This window comes from Psittacula echo, assembly GCF_963264785.1.
Source record: "Psittacula echo genome assembly, chromosome: 1".
Lineage (NCBI taxonomy): Eukaryota > Metazoa > Chordata > Aves > Psittaciformes > Psittacidae > Psittacula > Psittacula echo.
In genome coordinates, this window is record NC_137735.1 from 64,030,259 (window position 1) to 64,050,910 (window position 20,652).

Below are 20,652 nucleotides of genomic sequence, written 5' to 3' on the forward strand. Positions count from 1 at the left end.
TATTTTTTCAGAAGCTTTTCATGTATTCTGTTCTACAGTTTCTCTGTTACTAAAGACTTGTTATAGAAATTGAAAGGTACTTCCTGTATAATTCATCTGAATGTCTACACTGTAGACTGTATCTAAAGCAATAGGTCAGCTGGCCTGGGCATTTAGTTTGGCTGTGGCAGCCAGTTTACTACTTGCTGTTTCTTTGTGTTTGGTAATAATACAAGACTTGTACTGAAGAAATTTCAAAGTGTTTCTAATGAACTTTTTAGCTGTTTCTGAAGGAGATTTCAATATTTCTTAATTCTTCTTTGTCAGGATGTGAAAGCAGTCTTAACACATTCTATCCAAAGTGCCCTGCACTCCATTGGAGGAGTGCAGGTACTTTTCCCTCTCTTTGCACAGTTAGACTATAGGCAATACTCATCGGACCACATTGACACAACTGTTTGGTGAGTGCATGTACTTACTGTGTTCTGTTCTTTGTTTAAGAAAATTACCTCTTGCTTTATTAAGTGGTGTAGTAGTTTTAATTGTCTTGTGCAATGAGTTATGTCTAGCAACAAGAAGGTGGCCTTGTTACAGGCAGGACCTCAAAGTGATGTGCTTATTTGTACCAAATTTTCTTTGAAAGTTCACACAGAATAAAAAATATGTATGCATATTTTCTACTTCAGAGCTTTTTTGTGTAACAGAATTACAGACAGTTCTCTTGAGCTCACTCCTGTCCTGGAGAAAATGTACTGGGGAAGCCTTCAGACTTTTTTGGAAGATAACTATTACTCAGTGTTGCTGCCAGGCTTTTTCTCTTTCAGCTCAGTCCAACTTTGGAACATCCATACACAGAAACTGGTGCAGCCTCCTAAGTTAAAGAGTAGTATTAATAGCAAAGTGTTTGCTTTTTAGAATTCTGGTGTAGTTTTCTCTGTTTCATTGCAAAACAGTTTCATGACTGTTTAAAGATGATCTACATCCATATTGCTGCTATGAAGGGGTGGTCACAATGTTCCTTCAGCCCATTTGTGCATTCCTGGGCCTCTCCTGAACTGGCTCAGACTTGGGCATTATGTGATGAATCAGAGATCGGATTCAGCTGGGAACTGAATCAGAGGGGTTTTCAGCTGGTCAGGGTCTTGATTTGTAGCCACTGGGGGGTGGTGGAGGGCACAAACATTCCTTCTGGCAGCAGCACAGAATTGAATTAACTTGAATCAATACTAAAGCTATGTTTAGAAAAATATTTCCAGTATCTGCTTGTTTGAAAGCAGTGGGAAGTGGAATGGCTTTTGTTACTGATCTTGCCAAATTTTACAAATGAAATACAAAGCAGAGAGGACACGCTTAACTGTTGCCTTTTTGCAAGAATGTATTTTTAGAAGAATTTTGCTATTGCACGGTTGTATCAGAATCCAGAATTATGTTAGAAGTGCATTAATTAAAAGCAAGAAGATGGAGCTTTCAACGTGTAGTCTTGCTTTTTGTTTTAAAAATCCTCATCTGAGCATTTATATAACACATTAAATGTATCCCTGGACTGTGTGATGAAAGTGTTAATTTGGAAATACTTTCTGTCTCATTGTAACTCTTTAAAACATTTTTCTTTACTAAAACGTTATGTTTTTCAGTTCTACATTATTGGCTTTCATCATGGAGTTGTTGAAGAACTCAATTGCTATGCAAGAACAGATGCTTTCCTGTAAGGGCTTCCTTGTGATAGGTTATAGCTTAGAAAAGGTAGAGAAATTTTTTCTTCATGTTTTACATTGTTGTTGAATTTTTTTGAGAGAAATATTTTTCCTAGACTGTTGCAGGGCTCTTCCTTAAGCACATCTTCTTTTACAGTCTTCCAAAGCCCATGTTACCCGAGCTGTACTAGATCTTTGCCTTGCCTTTTCAAAATACCTGAGCAACTTGCACAATGGGGTGCCCTTGCTGAAGCAGCTGTGTGATCATATTCTCCTTAATCCTGCAATATGGATTCATATTCCAGCACAGGTAAAATTGCTTATCCTTATATATGAAATATCTTGGGATGTAGCTATTTGGGAGTGTTGAGAATAAGCTTGGACTCTCCAAGCATTATAGGTCCTGGCTCCTCAGCAGATGTCGTACAGGAACTGTTTTCGGACTCTGCTTTTCGGCATGTACCTGTCCAGTTTTGCAGACTCCCAAGGTTTTAGACTTTGGAAACCTGCAGTATTCTCCAGAGCAGAGTTGGGAGTGACTTCTGGAGTCCTTGACCCAGCCAGTGTTGTAGACTGAAAAGGAATTTTGGCTGGGTTAGTTAGCAAAAAACCCATCAATAAATTATCCTGGGTTTCAGATTTGAAGTCTTCATTTAGATTGATGTGTGCGCTGCAGAGTATTTTTGCTTTGGTGAATCTGTGTTCTCCGAGAGTGAACAGTTTTGATGGAAACTCACCAGTTGCTTCAACCTGAAACCTTTTGACAGATTTTTCTGATCCCATCCATAAGGGTTTGTTTACCATTTCCAAAACTGAGACAGCAGTAACAGTGCTACTGTTGAAGTCATTGTAAAACATTTATTTGCTGCAGCTAAATTAAATTTTAAGCATTATTCAAGTCATTATTTCTCAGAAGAAAAATGGAAATATATGTAAATAATCAAGCCTGTAATGAATACTTGAGCCTATAATAAATATGCACTTAGTATAACACTTCCTGTGTGACCCTATTCTTAACAGGGAGGTTGCACTAGATGATCTCCAGAGATGCCTTCCAATCTCAGCCATTCGCGATTGTGTGAATACCATGCTTTCTTGCTCCTATGAGTGTGGACCAGCTTAAAAAACCAACAGCACTCTAGAAAGAAAATGAAAGTTTTTATCAGTTTGCAAAGGTTTTAAGAGCTTTGTGATTGAGCTATGTAGCGAAAATGTATTTCTTTAAGACATTTTAATAGATGAAATTCAAGAATGCAGTTGTCTGATATGGTGCATTTTTGATGTAATGATTTTCAATCTCCTGATTGGGTGTTGCAGGTTCAGCTGATCCTGTACACTTACCTGTCTACTGAGTTCATTGGCACTGTTAACATATACGGTGCAGTCCGGCGAGTTGGGACAGTTCTTCTGGTCATGCATACCCTAAAGTATTATTACTGGGTAGTGAATCCCCAGGATCGCAGTGGTATAACTCCCAAAGGCATAGGTATGTATTCATTTCTAATCTCACAAGCGATGTTTGTTTTAAAGAAAATGTTGTATACAGTATATAGAACAGAACCCTAACTGTTCCAAAAAGAATTTTATTTTAATGGGGTGGGTTCATTGTAACAGTCCAAGCACTGTGCTTTTGTCCACAGGGTTGGTTGTTTTTTTTTTTTTAAAAGCTTCTTTTCCTAGTCTAATGGAAACTTTCTTCAGCAGCGATATCCCCTGTCATCAAAGACCTATGTGTATTAATACTAGATAGAACTGGTACAGAACTGATAGGGTTTGGGAAGTGTAGAGTTGTGCCTGAGAATGTGGTCTCTTTACAGAGCTTGTTCAAATACTGGACAGTCTTTAATTGCTTTTAATATCTGTTGATGATAGCAGGATAGCTGAAAGCAAGCATATACTGGGTTTATATGACAGGTGTAGGGATCTGAACTTGTTGGAAAACTGCTTAATAAACGTGCTTAATCCAGACAGGGAGCTCATGGTGAAAGAAGTAATGAGAAACTTAGAACAGGTGTTTAGTACTTGTCATTGGCACAGAACATAGGACAAGAGTACTGGTTCTAAGAAAGAAGCAAAGGGAGTAGCTGCTTGACTAAGAATTCCAATACTCTAAAAGGAACTAGAAGTGAAATGTGTTCCAGCATAACATAAACACATGTGGGTGGAACTGGCACAGATAAGGGAATTAATGCTGTTTGGAAGTATGACTTTACAACTCTTCTAATTGTAGTTTTGTGGTTTATGGGTTTGGGCAGACAGCCTTGGCAAAGGGGGAATAACTTAGATCTCTACTCATTCCGGCAATGAAGAAGGGCTCTGGAATTTCAGAGAAAGCAGCAGGTGATGAAAGAGAGCTAGATGTACTGGGAATGAGAACTCCTTAGCTGTGTCTGACTTCCTGCTGCCCCCTTCCCAAAATGCCCAACCGTTCCTGTTTGAGGATTGCAAAGATTGTTCTGCTGTATTTTGCATTCTGTAAGGAGCAACACGTGTGTTTTCTCCTTTATTTTTAGCGAAGACATGGATTTATTTTATTAGTTTCTGAACTAATTTATTGAGCCTGAGGCAAGAATATGTGTAGGATAGTCTTACTAATACAGTTTAATGGCTTATTTTGACTAGGCTGGTCTGTATTGAAAATAACAGTTCTTAAATATGCCTGTGGGCCTATACTGTGTAAAAGCAGACTGTATGATCACTTACTTTTGCTAGTTGATTTGCTTTTCAATGATGATTAAGACCATAAGAACCATGAACTTAAGAGCAAACATAAAAATTGTCCTCAGAAATGTATTTGCAACAGCTCATTTGCTTTCTATATGAAAGCTTTTACTTGGCTTTGACATTTCATTCCACCTGTTTTGTTAACCTTGCCTCTCTAGGGAATTACTCAGTGTTTCAGCATTTAAAATGTTCCTGTGAAAGTCTGTTTCACTCAGGAATGGCAGAAGCAAGTCCTTTTGACTTTGAGTTAACAAATAAAGTCATGGCATTTTAAGATAGATTGTTGTTGTGTATATAGCCAGTGTGTAATAATGGCGTGTAGTTCTTCCTTTGAGCTTTAGCAGAACTTTAAAAACAATTGTAAACTGCAGAAATTTGAAATCTGGAAATTCTGACATAAAGTTCTCATGTCAATTTTATTCCTTGCATGAAGTTGGTTCATAGGCACTGCAAGGAAGTGTTAAAATAATGAAAAGAATTTAGAGGGGTTTATAAAACTATTTAATAAAAGCTTTAGTAGAACCTCACTGGTTGGTCATTTTGCTAGTAAGCAGTGAAGAAATGCATTACTGTTTTGTAGTGGGGAAAGATAACTTTACTTACAATTGTGCCCTCTTCATCCGGAAATGCATTTTACTTTTCTTTTTGTGAAAATGCATACTAGTCAAATAAGAACTGTTTATTTGTATTTCATTTATCTACTTTCCTTCTTTTGTAGAGGGGCCACGGCCTACTCAAAAAGAGATTTTATCTCTGCGAGCATTCTTGCTGATGTTCATTAAACAGCTAGTGATGAAGGTAGGATAACTTTAAATCATGATAAAATATCTAAGTTTCCTTTTGTAAAGAAATGCTCTTAAATATAGCTTTTTTCTAAGAATATTGAATTTTGTAAACAAATTAAATAGAAATACCATGTAAAGTTCATCTTTTTGTTTTGGGTCTTGCCACAGACAGCAGTGCTAAAGATGCGTTTTTCCTCCTTTTAAGGTGTTTTTATTTAAAGTGAAGCAGTTAAATCAGGAACTTAGAAATGTTTACTGCTGGGAAAATAAGTATTTTGTTTCATTGTGAGTTTTTTTTTGTGGGTTTTTTTTGTGTGTTTTTTGTTGTTTGTTTATTTAGGTTTTCTTTTTTTTTTTTCTTTTTTTTTTCCTCTGGACAAGAACAATATCACCTGCATCAAAAATGCTTAGATTTAAGAGCAAACTTTGACATTAAATGCTGTGGGCAAGTGGAACAGGGGAGGATAAGAAAGACACTCTCAATAAGTTTCACAACTGCTAGAGGAATATTGAGATTCAGCAGTTCTACTACTTACAGACTCTTCTTAACCCTTTCCTATTGTAAGCTTAGACCTCCCTTCATCTCTTGTTTTGTAGGCTGACTTCTCCATGTTTGAATCTGGCTCCCTTTTCCACTCTTCCCTGTGTTGCCTAAGGGACTAGTGTGCTATCCATGCTCCTACCCTTAGCCCCAGCAGTTACTGTGGAGTAGTAACTACCAGAAAAGTTCTGCTGTTGACTCTTGTACTCTTACTTCAATTGCAGAGCGTCCAATTTAAAAAATCAGGGACAATTTAGCCATCAAACTCTAAAAGACTTTCATTAAGTGTTAGCTTAATCTTTTTTAATTTTTTTTTTTTTTAATTTGTCAAAGATTTTCAACTTGGATGGTTTTGGATAGAGTTTCACAAGGACAGTAAAAAGCCCATCATGAAAGGTTGATTATTCTGCAAATTTTCTATTTGTACAGTAGTGCAAAATATTTTTGGGAAATGAGAGATTTTCAAAAAAACCCCCAAAAGCCCTAGAAATGAAGAAGCCTGCTTTTCCCTACCCTCATCCTCTTAGAAACTGTTTTTATTATATTTTCATCAAAAAGACCTCAAGGCATGTTTTTGACATAGATGCCATAAATGATTTAAATTTCTGTCAACTTTCTAAAGTTGATAGCAACTGAAGATAGGATTCTGTAGTGGAAAATAAGAAGCAAACTCAGCTGTAGGCATGCCTAACAAGCTTATAATTAAACACCCAGGTCTACTTTTGAATCCTCTTTGCCACCTTAATGTCATTCTTGTATTAATAGGAAGCTGTCATTGAAATTGTCTTTATCAATTAATGTGTTAATCTAACAATTTCATGTACTGTATTAGTATCTAGCTTATTTTTATGCCTGTATTGGAGTTGTCTTAAAGCACTTTTATAATCAGCAGATATATTTTGGGTAGGGAAAAAGCTGCTTTCTATCTATGAAGCTATTATGGTACCAAGTGAAAACAAATTTGTCTTGTTGGACTTGCTCTGTATGTAACCATTGCTTGTAATAATGCTGTTTTGGAAGCAGTACTTTTGTGCTTGAAGAATGATTGTTAGTAACCTGATTTTTTTGGGTTTTTTTTTTTTGTTTTTTTTTAAAGGACTATGGAATAAAAGAAGATGAATTGCAGGCGATCCTCAATTATCTGCTCACTATACATGAGGTAATTTTTAATTTGGGGTGTGTGTGGGGGGAGCAGTGTAATGCTACTACTGTTTGTGACCACCAAATAGTGAAATATTTTCAAATATTACCTTCTTTATGCCACAAGATGGCTCTGCAGAGGAAGTAGTAAACATTGTTCAACTCTAGCGTAGTGTGCTGGATTGCCAATATTCCTGCAGTGATTTAAGCACTATGTTCAACGTTAAATTGAAGTTCATTAAGCCAGTAAGTCAAAATGCTTTCTTATGTTGTTCTGCAAACTGATTTACCAAGCAGAAAAACAGATGGTGAGACTGACTTAAAAAAAAAAAAAAAGACCAAACCTTGTTTTAAGCTGCCTAAGTAATATTTTTTGTTTTGTTTTTCTCTCCTTTTTATTTTGCTTCTTAAATAAAGCAATAAAATTGAAAACATGCATTAAAAAAATAAAGATGTATGTTAATGGCATCTAAGAGAAGTATATAAACTTAATTGGGAGAAAACGTTGGTTACCACTGATACATCTGCATCTTCATATTTTAGCACCAGGAAAAGGCACTTTATGCCAGATGCAACATCAAAGACAAGGGAAATGGGGACATAAATCTAACTGATCTCATCTCTGTAAGGGTGCTTGAAATGGGTAAAATAAGGAATTAATTGAACTTCATTTCAAGCAGTATGGATTTTTTTTTTCTTCTTCTATTTACCACCTATATTTTCCTTTTATTCTCTGTGCTGGTTACTACTACTTGGTAGTACCATGGACAAGCAATTTAAATCATTCTGTTTCATATGGCGACATAAAAAATAAGAATCTTGGTAATGTGTATGAGTAGACCAAAGTAGCATAAGCTTTGTGTAGCCTTCAGATGAGGAGGTGATATTTTAACAATCCTAGGAGTTTGCGTGGTCAGGTCTAAAAGATCCGTGAAGTCTGAATCCCACAGGTTTGTGAGTTCTGAAAAACATCAACAAATAAGAGTAAAATTCAGCCTTCTCATAGAGCTCATTCATCAGTGATTGCACCTATAATGTAAGCTGATAATATAAGTTGAATACCGTTGTTCGGGGGGTGTAAAACTGGTTTTCTAATAGAGAAAGAATCAGACTATTTTTGTTCAAATTGTTAGAAATGGTAGTGTATTTTGTTTTGCTTTTTTTTTTTTTTTTTTTCCCTTTAAATAAGCTTTCATTTCAATACCACAAAGAATGGGAAAAGACAGTTGCATTCCTACTCCATAGGTGATTTTTAGTTATAATTAACTTGGGACAAATTAATAAGTGGTAGCTTAGAGTGCTTTAGACAAATAGTATGGAAGGCTTTAGTGTGCAGCTTGAATTACCCGTTTTAAATGTTGTCTGTGGCAGGTGATGGTATTTTTTTTCTTTGGGTGGACATTTATTAGAAGAGATTTTGCATTAAACACCACCTTGTGCCCCTGAAAGCATGCAGCGGTTCCTGTGCTGCTCCTGTGTAGTAAAAGAACAGGAAATATACATGCAGACAGATGAGTATGTGTGTGGAATGAAGTAACATAGTCCAGTAGTCCATTCCCTTACAAAGGCTTACATCACAAACACAAATGTATCACTACTCACTCTAAAAAAAGTTTTGGGATTTTTTGTAACATTTTCTCCTGCACTTGCCTTTCATTTCTATGCATCTTTTGATTCTGGCCTAATTGATTTGGGCCTTTGTTTACTGTTACTCTCCAGATGATTTGAAATGTTTTCTAGGGGTTCTTTTAGCCTAAGAAATGTTCTAGCGATATGCATTTTTAATTCAAATTTGTAACTTTCATTTAACAGGATGACAATCTAATGGATGTCTTGCAGTTGCTTGTTGCTCTGATGTCAGAGCATCCCAGTTCTATGATCCCTGCTTTTGATCAGAGGAATGGATTACAGTAAGTTTTAATTTTGTAAGTGGGCAAAAGGAAATAGTATTTTGACTGTTTTGCTGCTTTCTTGAATTCCCATGAAATCTAAAAAGTCCTTGTCAGTGTATGTGTTGCAGTGTTAGACTGCTCATCTTTGCGATTTTTTGTCCAGGAGATATTTGTGTGCAGGTGTTCTTTCGACAAGAGGTGATGTTGGATTTATTATCAATGAGGTTTTTTTTTTTTTTTTTTTTTAATGTTTCCAAGCTGTCAGTCACACTTAAGCAGGTAGTGATCAATTTGAGTTAGTCTATGCATTAATGTTAAGTCTTCGTCTACTAGTGCTTAGTCCTTAGCCTCCCATTCTTGCATATGTTTTAGAACTGAAAGTGGGCTGACAAAAATTGGTTCAGATTTCTTCTGATTTTCTTTATTTCTCCCTTCTCCCCCCCTTTTTTTACATGTAAAGCATTATTGGCATTTTGCAGAAGAAATCTTTTGTTTAAAGGTAGCGCTTTGTGGTATGGATTGTTCCCAGTCTCTTTTTGCTAACAAACAGAGAAGTATGGTTTAACATCACTGTGAGAGAAAAGTAGGGAAAGCTGCAAGTTCTAGTATCAGTAAAAGCGCAAGAGAAGATCTGCTGGAAAAAGGAGTTATGACTCTGATTTTGTGTTGTGGCTCTCAGAGGGTGGTCAAATTATGGGACTTTTCTAATCTAAAATGAACATGCCTGGACATAGTGGGGGAGGAATTGGAACAGGCAAACAAATGTAAGAACTATTCCTAGAAGGGTATATGGAGTAGTAATTCTCTTGCTGTGTAAAGGCAGAGTCTCATTTCATACATTTTATTGCACCTATTGGTTAACCCCTATTTATACATATATTTTTTTCAGTTGTCCTTTCTCAAGAGACGACATTCAGGCCCGTTCATAATTGTTTTCTCCCTTTTTAGTGTTAGGCTGACTTTTTTTACCTATTTTCTTCAGCTTTGACTTCATTTGTATGGTAATGTATTTTGCTATGGGAAACTAATAAAACCTCTAAATAATACAGTATTTGCATGTCATGTCGAGTCTCCAATGCAATATGTTTGTTTTTATTTAACAACTCGCAGTAGACACTTTCTTTTTTTATTAACTAGTATATGGGCAAGTCAGTATGAATAGTGGGTCCAGAGCGAGAAATCACTTTGTTTTACTGTCTTCTTAAATTTTTTGCTCCTGTATTGTCTCCAGTCTCTTAACAGGTTGTTTGTATTCGTATCGATATATCTACTTTTTGCAAGTAAAACACCATATTCTTGAAATTTAAAAATAATTTTACAAAGCTTTGTAAATATTTGGAGTTTTTTAATAATTTAAATTTAAGAAGTAACAAATCTACTAAAGAAATAATAAGGGGAAGGAAATATTTTTTTTTCTCTGTGCAGTTAGGTAACTTTCATGCTGTTCTGTTAAGACAAGCAGTAAAATGGATTATATTGCTTGGATGAACATTGTAACATGGGCTTGCTCATTTGTTTGATTATTTAGTTGCTGTGGCTTTCTCTAAGATAAGTTATTTGTTACAGATAACTGTGTTTTAATCACTTCTACGTTTTCACTTTAATTGTAGTATAGAACTGTTTTGATTTTGGTTTTGGTTTTTTCTTAGTTTAGGTAAGTAACGTTTTTAGGTATTTAAAAATGAAGGAGACTATAACTAGTGAGGAATACTCAATTATGTATAGATAAGGACTAAAAACTTAAGTGAGTCCTCTGAACTCTTTACAGTTGGCTGATCTAAAATGTGCTATTGTAACATGGGATATTTTTTAAAGGTTCAATAATAACTGAAATTAGATTTTTACTTTTTTTTTTTTTTAACCCTAATAAAGTGATATAAATTTCTTAAAAATTTTTCTCAGCAAATATTCACAGTAAAGGCTGAGCATCGTGCCTTCTGTGAAGTTCCAGCTTCATTTCATGGAGCATTAGGAAATTATTTTTTTTTTTCCAGAGAGAGCTTAGTAGTCTGCATTAGGTATAAGCTAAATTTTATTTCACAAATTCAAAGGTCTGTCCAATACTGTGAACCATTGCCCAACTAAAATCACATAGTGACATGGTCATAAGCACCTTAATGTCTAAAAAGTAAGCAATGAGTGAAATTAGATGCAATTGATGAATACATTTTGATGTCTTATTTTTTATGGGAGATTAACAAGGATCAGAAACTTCCATTTGTTATTTTTCCCATTGACAGGAGGCCAATGTTAAGAATTTTTCACTGTATAAATAAGCTATATTTAATGAAAGAATAAATGCAAATAAACTTTTGAGGAGCTAAGATTAAATACTAGTGTGATTTTACTCTGGGGAGCAGCAGGCATGGATACACATGATGAGATCTGTGCAGTGTTGCAGATTGAATTGGTAATGTAAAATACATTTAAAATTACTGGACACTTCCCACTGTAAGACTGTACTTTCAATTGTTTATTAATTTACTAGACTTTTATCAGTTACATTGACACTTTCCTTGCTGTGTTGGTTACACCCATTTTCTTTCTTGGTAAAACTTCAGCAAGAATATTCAGCTAGTCAAATCTAGTACTTTGCTACAGACATGCCCGTTGCTCTCTTCAGCTTTATTTTAAACCTTCTTAGTGGAGAATCATAACGGGGTGTAGAGCACAATTATAAGGAGGTGAAGAGCAGAAACCAATGGAGGTGAAATGAAAAGAATGCTGTCTGACTTGGTGTCTTCCTCTCTCCCTTCTGCGGGAGCAACAGTGTGTGCAGATGTCAAATATTAGTGCTAGTAATAAATCCCACTCCATACATGGCAATTTCTATCCAGCCACATTTATACCAAAACAACACTTAGTTTTCTGGATAAAATATCAGATTAAAACAGTTCTCAATATAGGGATTGTAGCAGCCTTTCATAGCATGTTTTATGTATTGATATTTGGGAGGAATTTAAATTTGACTAAAAATCTCTATATGTAATTATAAAATGAGAAATCACAAACTATTGTGACTTTAACAGAAATGTCATTCTGGTTTTTATAGTGTTAATAATTCTTTTAAAGCAGGATCAGATACAAATTTATTTGCAGTTAACCGAGTTAATTTGTCTTTCCAAAAATTGCTGTGTATTTCAATTATTTTAGGAAGCCTTGTGTTCTCTCCATTTAGGGTTGTCTACAAGCTTTTAGCATCACAAAGTGAAGGCATCAGGGTGCAAGCTCTAAAAGTGATGGGATATTTCCTAAAGCATCTGGCTCCAAAGTAAGTACTGGTTTAGGTCCTGAAACAACCCCCCCCAAACCAGAAGGAAAAAAGGTAGGTTGTGACACATATGTGACATACATTGTTTTGTGTATATGTTATTCGGTGTGTATATATACATGCATGTTTGTATGTAAAGTAAAAAAAGCCGTATTGGAGGTTAATCACTAAATATGCTTCATTGAATTGAAGCTACTGTTCTTCAAGTACTCTTCAATTTGTTTGTCATTAATACATTTCTGATATGGTGGAATTGCTTGTTATTGGCAACTTGTGTCCAGGCATTATCACTTCCTAACCAAGGTCATTTAATAGTTTGTTGTGGTATGGCTGTCTGTTTTTTAAAATGGTCTTTTTCGATAATTCTGCTGAAATTGGTAGCAGGAGTTAGACTGGTAAGATTTGGACCCTGCGTTACTTACTTAGAACTAGATTTAGTATGTCTCTAGCTGCCTACAGTAGTGGATAACTACTGAGATCGCTGTCCATGGTTATATTTTTGAATGAAATGAGGACAAAGGTGCCCTTTCCATAGTAGTTACCAAGAAATTCCTAAGGGTGTATTTCAGCTGTTAGGGCCCAGGCTGGGTGGACCTCATTTATGGATGAAAGCTAGCTGTCTCCTGTCTGACTTTGGGGATGACTTGTTTTTTCAGAATTTGAATCCTTACCCTTTTTCTTAACCAAAAGTGAAAGACCTGGAGAGCAAAAAAGAAAAAGATGGTTTTTGTAATTTCATATTTCTTGAGGCAAACTTCTTAAACTTTTTTCCCCTAAAGCAAGTTGAACACATAAGTTTATTTTATCTTCCTGTGCTATTTTAGGAGAAAAGCTGAAGTCATGCTTGGACATGGATTGTTCTCTTTGTTGGCTGAGAGGCTGATGCTTCAAACAAGTTTAATCACCATGACCACATACAATGTCCTATTTGAGGTAGTAATATACTGTAGTTAGGATCCAATCTTCCTAATTACTTGTAAGACATTGTTAGAAAATTGCTTACATATTTGTGCTGATATGTTCCAGATGACATTAAACCTTAGTGTGATGCTGCTGAGCGCTGCTTTTTTCTTTTTTTCCAAAGCTGACTACTTGAGATCCAGCCCTCCCTTAACTTGGTTATGCTCATTATGAACAGCTCGAGATAATGAGTAACCTGAGTGTCTCAAGCAGACACTCATATATATGTAGAATTTTATTATAGCAATGATCTTGCCTTATGATGATTGTTCTGGTTAGATTGAGGTTTCTTTTCCAGTGTATTTAAAATAACAGTGTGTGCTTAAGAGAAAAAAAAAAATGTAGTTCAGAGTAAAATTTTAGGGACAAAATGAAATAAATTATCAAGAAAGACAACAAATGAGGTTTTTTGAATAATTTTTAGAACTGTGGTGAAATAACAGTGGTGCTGTATGAAGGATGTTATCCAACTATTTTTCAGTAAGCTGTCTTTATGAGCATTGATATGACATCTTCTTCTTTCTTGCTAGATTCTGACTGAACAGATTTGCACTCAAGTGATACATAAACAACATCCTGACCCAGATTCAACAGTGAAGATACAAAATCCTCGTAAGAATGATACATGTTTCCAAATGCTGCCATAAGAAAAGTCTGCTCTAAAAAGAACATGAGAAGGCTTATTAATGACATCCATCAGTCTTAATTCTTATCTCAGTTTTACGTTGTCTTTCATGTTAAAAGAAAGATAATGTGCATTTAGTTGTTATTTAGGAAGTATGTGTCCATAGCCTTTTGAAAGAAGTTTTATGTGTCTAAATGTGTATGTAGTTCATAACTCACCCTTTTTGGCTGTGCAGTCATGTTATGAAATGGTTTTTCAAGACTTGCATGCACAGGATTCTTTGATTTAATACATGTTAAGGTTCCAGCAAAATTCTGATTGCATTATTTAGTAATGTCAGACTAAAATTACCTGAAATATGGAAACAGCCTTCGTCATAAATTACATTCAGTATGACAACACTAGATGGAAAGTAGTAAAAATGTATCTCCTCACTGTTTTGGTTAGCTTACTTTATGGGAAATATCTTGATATGAAACTTTAGATGTCTTTTGAACTAAGCGAAAATACTGATCTCCTCACCTGAATTATATGTATCATTAATGTGCTCTGTATATAACACAATGGACTTATGATAGCTTTGGGAGTTAATTTTTTCTGAGAAATAATAGATTTTTCACTTTCATAGTTGCTTTGTCATTAAAAGTAGATCATAGTTGTGAGTTTGCTTCATGTGGAAAGCTGGGGAAGAGAAAGGAAAGCAAAGCAGATACAGAGGAAAGGAATCTGGTTGCAGCATGCCGTTTGCCTTCTGGTAAATCTGTCTGAAGCATGAGATGCAGGAACATTTCTGTTTCTTTGTTTTAATATTTTTGAAGTTGACAGTCACTGCTGTGGTTAATACAGATTATTTGCAGTGTGAGGTATGAGTCTGGACTTATCTATGTCTAGAAGGCAGAGTTACTTCTAAAGTACTTCTTTAAGATCAGTGCTGATATTATCAGATGAGGAATTTCTCTTTTTAAAGAAATTGTCCAAGGTGAACTAAAAGTGTCGTAGCAACTGCGTTCAAATTGCAGCATCATTTATTTACAAAGTGTACTTTAAAAGAAAGTAATTAGAACAGTGACTGCCTCAGTGCTTCAGAAAGTAGAATATACCCATAATTTTGATTGTCTCCTAAAGCAGAGAAAACATCATGCTCATAAGAGATGAAATTTTGTATCAGGAGGGTTTTGTCCCCTTTCTCAGACTTTTATTTTATAGCAGAAGTTGTTAGGTATAATGGAAGTTGTTTAAATTCTTTGAAAATTCTGTATTAGTAAGATAGAGCAAAATCTACATATTTTTCTCATAGATTGATTTTATAACAAATGCATTCTGTTATGTGAATTTCCTTAGAAAAAGGTTCTGACAGATTGTTGACTTCTCATTTGTCATGTGGTAACATTTGTGCTGCTTAAACATGATAATTTAAAAAAAAAAATCAGAATATTTTAACTTAGATTCCATTTTCTTCAGCTGCACAGGCCTTCAAATCTCCCTAATGGTGACCAGGTTTGATGAAATGTCTTGGAAGAAGGGATTTTAGTTAAATGTTTTACTCAAATAGAGATGTGCTTTTTCTGAGCATAAAACTTTTTTATGTAACATCACTTTTCTTGTACAAAAAGTATTGGAAGATGTGCTATATTTTTTTGCTGTGCTTAATAATAATTTGTTGCATATGAACTGTTTTTACAGAGATTTTGAAGGTTATTGCAATCCTGCTACGTAATTCTCCAGAATGTCCAGAAACTCTGGAGGTTCGGCGAGCATTTCTGTCAGATATGATTAAACTTTTTAATAACAGCAGAGAAAATAGGAGGTAAGACAACTTGCTGTATCCACATGTAAGTAAGTAACAAGGTCTCCTATTAAATTAGACTCATTAAGCAAATACAGCTTCACAGCTGTTCAGTAAATTCTGTATTATAGTCTTCAATATGTAAAATTAGATAAGTTTTCACATAGCAATTGCTTTAAACATGCTGAATTCCTGACTTAGCAGAAGTATATTTCTAAGATAGATTTTGAAATTTGATTAAACAGCGTGTGTGTGTTTTGCAGGAGTTTGTTGCAGTGCTCCGTCTGGCAGGAGTGGATGCTTTCCCTTTGCTGTTTTAATCCAAAGACTTCTGAGGAACAGAAGATAACTGAGATGGTGTACACCATATTTCGAATTTTGCTCTACCATGCAATCAAGTATGAGTGGGGTGGCTGGCGTGTTTGGGTGGATACACTGTCGATCACGCATTCAAAGGTGAGTGTTTGAAATAGTTGTGAAATTCTGATTTAGATTTAGAACCTTGAAGTGCTGTAACATACAATAAGATAGTCTTGAAGTGATGGTCGATACTTAAATAAAAGCCCAGTGTTTATGTTTGTTATTGGACTTAACTTTCAAATATTTGACAAGTAAATGTTAATTTTATTCTTTGAACACAAATATTTTTTGTTGTTGCTTGGGGTTGAAAATATGTAAATTAGAAGGGAGCTTTTTTCCTTACGTTTGAAGTACAAGTTTTCTACAGCTGATGTATTTTAACAATTGGCTTTAAACTAGTAGAACCCAGTGGCAGGGAGTTGGAACTAGATGATCTTTAAGGTTCCTTTCAACCCAAACCATTCAATGATTCTACAATAAATTGTGATAGTTTATACTGGAAATGGCCAGTATTTTCAAAAATGAGATAATGAAATTCCAGCATTTCTGCAAAATTTTAGTGCTGGTTTTGCTTTTTAATAAGGGCACGAACACAAGGTGGCGCACCGTATCTATTCATAAACAGATAATACCTTTTAGTATCATCAAAAGGCTGTAAAACAAACCAGTAAAAAGGAAAGAAATCAAAGTTAAGACAGCTGCTTCAGCTGTTAGGCTGTCATGGAATACAGGGTGAGAACACAAATCCTTTGCAGTATGAATGAGACTATTACCCTTTGCTGTTCTTCAGTCAGATTTTTTTGTCAGAATTATATCGTAAAAATTATTAGTGGATCTTTGAACAAGGCTCAGTAGTATAAAGGATAATTGCCCTGCCTTATTCTAAACAAAAGAGTGAGATCAGTCTGGGCCTCATAATAATTATTCTGGTTTATCAGAAATACATACTTGAGATGAATTAAATTATAAATTATACGTTTATAAATGTGTGCAACTTAACGGTGCGAAAAGGCCATCTGTGAACGCTAAAGATCAGTGTATGATTCTAAGGAATTGTTAGCATTTCTGAGGTCTTTGATTTTGTGCGAGTTTGTTTTTCTCAAGAAAAAGTCTCTGCAGACAGCAAGAATACTGTTATTTTTTAGGTCTGTTTATTGCATTCATAGTGCAATGGTGGATTATTGGACTATGGGGAGACAAATGTAGAAACCTATGTAGTAAAAGTGTGTGAAGTAATATCATTAGTCACTTACCTAAGTGGAATCCAGGTGCAGAGAATCCAGGGCTAAATTTTAACCCTTACAGAGATCATGTTGTAGTCATTGAAGTAGCCTTAATCTTCTTTTGTGTCTTCAAAAAACCTGTTTGCTCTCTTTTCCCCAAGATGTAGAAGGTGTGGGTGGGTAGACTGTACAATAGAAAGCTGCAGCCAGAGTAAAGATCCCTAATGTGCTTTTATAGATACTGGCATAATTTAAAGCATTTGTGTGATTGCTGGGAATTACTGGGGAACTGTCCCTGGGGAAAGCTGGAGAGGTGAGTGAAGATAGGCCACCTTTCTGTCTCCGTTATACAGAGCTCTGATGTATTGAATTCAAAAGTTATCTAGCACATTAACTTATAAGCTGTAGTTCTATTCTTAGACTCTTTTTGTAAGATAATGTAAAGTCAGAAATACCATTTAAACAGCTTCTATGTCAAAATGACTAACCGATGGTCTAGAGTTCAGAGAGAAGAAAAAAAAAGATGTGATGCCACACAGATGTTAAGAAAACATCTTATTGTGATGCCACAGCCAGATGTTAAGAAAAAAGCCACAGTTTTAGAAAATACTAAAAAAAATGAGGTACAGATAATGTTCCTCACCCTCCTTCCTGAACCTCCCCTTCCTCCCCCCCCACCTCCCCAAAGGCTGTATGTTTTTGTGCAATACCATGGTGAATGAGAAAAAGACATGCTTCACTCTTGTATTTCTCAATTTTGGTTCCTGGCACGCTGACATAGTGAGGAATCCTTGGTTGTAGAAGTAACTTCCTATATCAGTTTTCCCAAGTCTAACTTGTTGGCTTTCTAGTCAATATGTAAGGACTATTTGTTCTTCCAGCCTTACTTCAGGGGAAGCTGAACAATGGCAAAGCTTAAAGTCTGTGTGTGTGTGTGTGTGTGCGCACATGTGTGTGTCAAAGTGGGCAGATCTAGTGGCAGAGTGGTGGTGTAATTTTGAAGGAATCATAAAGGAGTTAGGTTTGTTTGGACATTGTTGATAATATTCTCCAGTTTCAGAAGCCTAGACAGAAGTGATTAAACAAAAGCACCCAGAAACTAGCTTAGCAATAGTGATTCAAATGATGATGCAATAAGCAAGGATTTTAAAATAGGATTTTATAATTTGTCATTTGAACTTTTTACAAATACTATATCCAATTTATGCAGCTAGCAATATAAAGCTACATGATATTTCACAACTATCTTTTAATTACAGAAGCATAATTAGGAGAAATCACAGAAAAATCTCTTTGTGATAAAACCTTACAAATAACTTGAAGAGGTACACATAAACTGATATTAATATTTAATAATGATTTTTTTATTCCCTCCAATTTTACTAATTTTGAATACTCTTGTATCCTGTTATACTGAGATTCATATATCTTCACACATAACATAGTATAGACATAATTCAGTAGGCAAATTGTTTGATGCTAAGTGCATCTCAGATGTTTTTGATTTCTAGCATGCTTTCAAAGTATAGTGAGAATTATGGAAACAAAAATATTTCCTTAATATTGCTAAGAGAATAACCAATTTGTGTTTTTATTATTTTGTCTCTAATTGTATTGGGTTACTACTTGTTTTTCCTTTTTACAACCTTTGCACCATTCTTGCCACTAATTTATAACACCATTCTATGATAAAGAACTAGTACATAAAGGACTAGTGCTACAGAATTGGATAGGTTTTGCAGAGCTACACATCAAGATACATGCAGCTGCTATAAAAAGCCGAAGAAACTCAATTGCAATTTTATTGTCCAGTTTGATAGATTTCCTGCCACCTTTGTAGCAGGGAAGCTGTTTGTCACTGTAACCCTCTCCTCCAACAGCTGCACAACGTTTTATAAGCAGCAACGGTTTTCTAGCATAATTGCACTACATTGGTTTTCTTGCACTCAGAATTCAGAAGGTGCGTGTAACCTTTTTAAAGCTAAATTTCTCAGTGTTACGTATTTTTCTCATTGCAGTGTTCGATCTTTTTGATGTTTTTCAAATAGTAACACACTGTATACAGTGGTGTTTAATCTGTGCCTTCTAATTCAATAAAAATCAAAGAATCATAGAATGGTTAGGGTTGGAAAGGACCTTAAGATTGTCTAGTTCCAACCCCTCTGCCATGTTAATGAAAAAGTCAAATCACAACTCTAGTTTGTTCTAACTGTCCAGTGCTGAATTTATGAAAACATCTAAGAACTTGTTGTAACTGCGCTAGGTAGGTCTTAGATTTCACCTGTCTAGCCATGTTACTTTGTAAAGCCAACCAATGATTTGGGGATTAATAGTAGGAAACAAGTAAAGAATGGTGGACAACTTGACTTTTTGACCTTTCAGCTTCCCAAAGTTTTAAAAGAATATAATGATTTACAGAGCATAATGCATTCCTAAAATATCTGAATGTTTTAAACTACTAGTAAGAACTAACATTTGCTTTTTTTCAGGCCTTAAATATATTTTGCTACTTAAAATTTGCTTCATGTTACCATGTCATTTGGTTAAAGAGAAGATACTTGGGTAAATTCTGATTTATTTATTATTTTTTTAGTGGCTGAAATTTTCAGTAAGACTCAGAAATCTTAATATGTATAGGCTGAAGTTTTATTGCTGTGTAAGTTGAAAAATTTTGTTCAATGATCTGAATGGGAAGAACAATCTTAAAATGTTAGTACTGTGACTTTTAGCATACAATGTATTTTGAAATAATTGTTAGTTTTCAGTCTAAAGTACAGTCGTAATAGACATTGGTAAGTATTAAGTTAACTCATTTCATACAGGAGGGAAAAAAAGATGTGTACGTGGTGTGCATGTGCTATGTTTGCCTGATTTTCATCACTGTCAGATGAGGGAAAACTGCCAAAAGCAGCAAAGAGTAGGTGCTGGAGGATTTAATATATGATGGCAATTAAAAAACTAATCTGTAGAGAAGAGACCACGGCTCAGTAGTTTCAGAAAGTAACAGGCCGTCAGGATCTGTTGAGTCCAAATCCCATTGGCATTCATGAGTTATTGAGGACAGTTTTGGGTCCATTTTTTCTTCCTATCTTGAAGGAGGTAAGGTCTTCCACAGTGTTATGTGCAGGCATTTTTTTAGCTCTAGAGCATTTTGAAGACTTCAGAAGTTCTTCAGTCTTCTGGAAAGTGTATCTGCATTGCCCTGAGGGGGAAAGCGGAGATAGCTAGCCAAGAGGGTCATTGTGCTAGTGCAGGTTTTCGGTTTTCAGTTGTGCGATGCCCAGTATGTTAATGCAGCAAAGCTGGGGGAGATGCAAATGAAGTAGCACAGTTGAAATGCTTAAATATGGGGTCCATTCCTATGGTAAAAATAGTTATTTATTAAAAAAATCCAACAACGAATGCTTATTCTAGATGGAAGTGTAGTTCTGGTGTCCTCAACATAAAAAGGACATAGAACTGTTGGAACAAGTCCAGAGGAGGGCCACGAGGATGATCAGGGGACTGGAGCGCCTCCCGTATGAAGACAGACTAAGAAAGTTGGGGCTGTTCAGCCTGGAGAAGAGAAGGCTGCGTGGAGACCTCATAGCAGCCTTCCAGTATCTGAGGAGGGCCTACAAGGATGCTGGGGATGGACTCTTCATTAGGGACTGTAGTGACAGGACAAGGGGA

General features: G+C 35.4%; 1 protein-coding gene across 4 annotated transcripts in view; it reads left to right on the forward strand.

The window, feature by feature from the left end:
- Positions 1-20,652, forward strand: part of LRBA (LPS responsive beige-like anchor protein) — a gene marked incomplete at its 5' end in the record, with an annotated part of 401,371 nt that overhangs the window by 51,237 nt on the left and 329,482 nt on the right. For all 4 annotated transcript variants that reach the window (XM_080629345.1, XM_080629347.1, XM_080629346.1 and 1 more), the window contains 12 exons: positions 307-440; positions 1,614-1,722; positions 1,831-1,983; positions 2,991-3,159; positions 5,116-5,195; positions 6,820-6,882; positions 8,676-8,773; positions 11,934-12,026; positions 12,851-12,959; positions 13,517-13,598; positions 15,295-15,418; positions 15,661-15,853. In XM_080629345.1, coding sequence (XP_080485471.1) covers positions 307-440; positions 1,614-1,722; positions 1,831-1,983; positions 2,991-3,159; positions 5,116-5,195; positions 6,820-6,882; positions 8,676-8,773; positions 11,934-12,026; positions 12,851-12,959; positions 13,517-13,598; positions 15,295-15,418; positions 15,661-15,853 — 1,407 coding nt within the window. The remainder of the gene's footprint in view (positions 1-306; positions 441-1,613; positions 1,723-1,830; positions 1,984-2,990; positions 3,160-5,115; positions 5,196-6,819; positions 6,883-8,675; positions 8,774-11,933; positions 12,027-12,850; positions 12,960-13,516; positions 13,599-15,294; positions 15,419-15,660; positions 15,854-20,652) is intronic.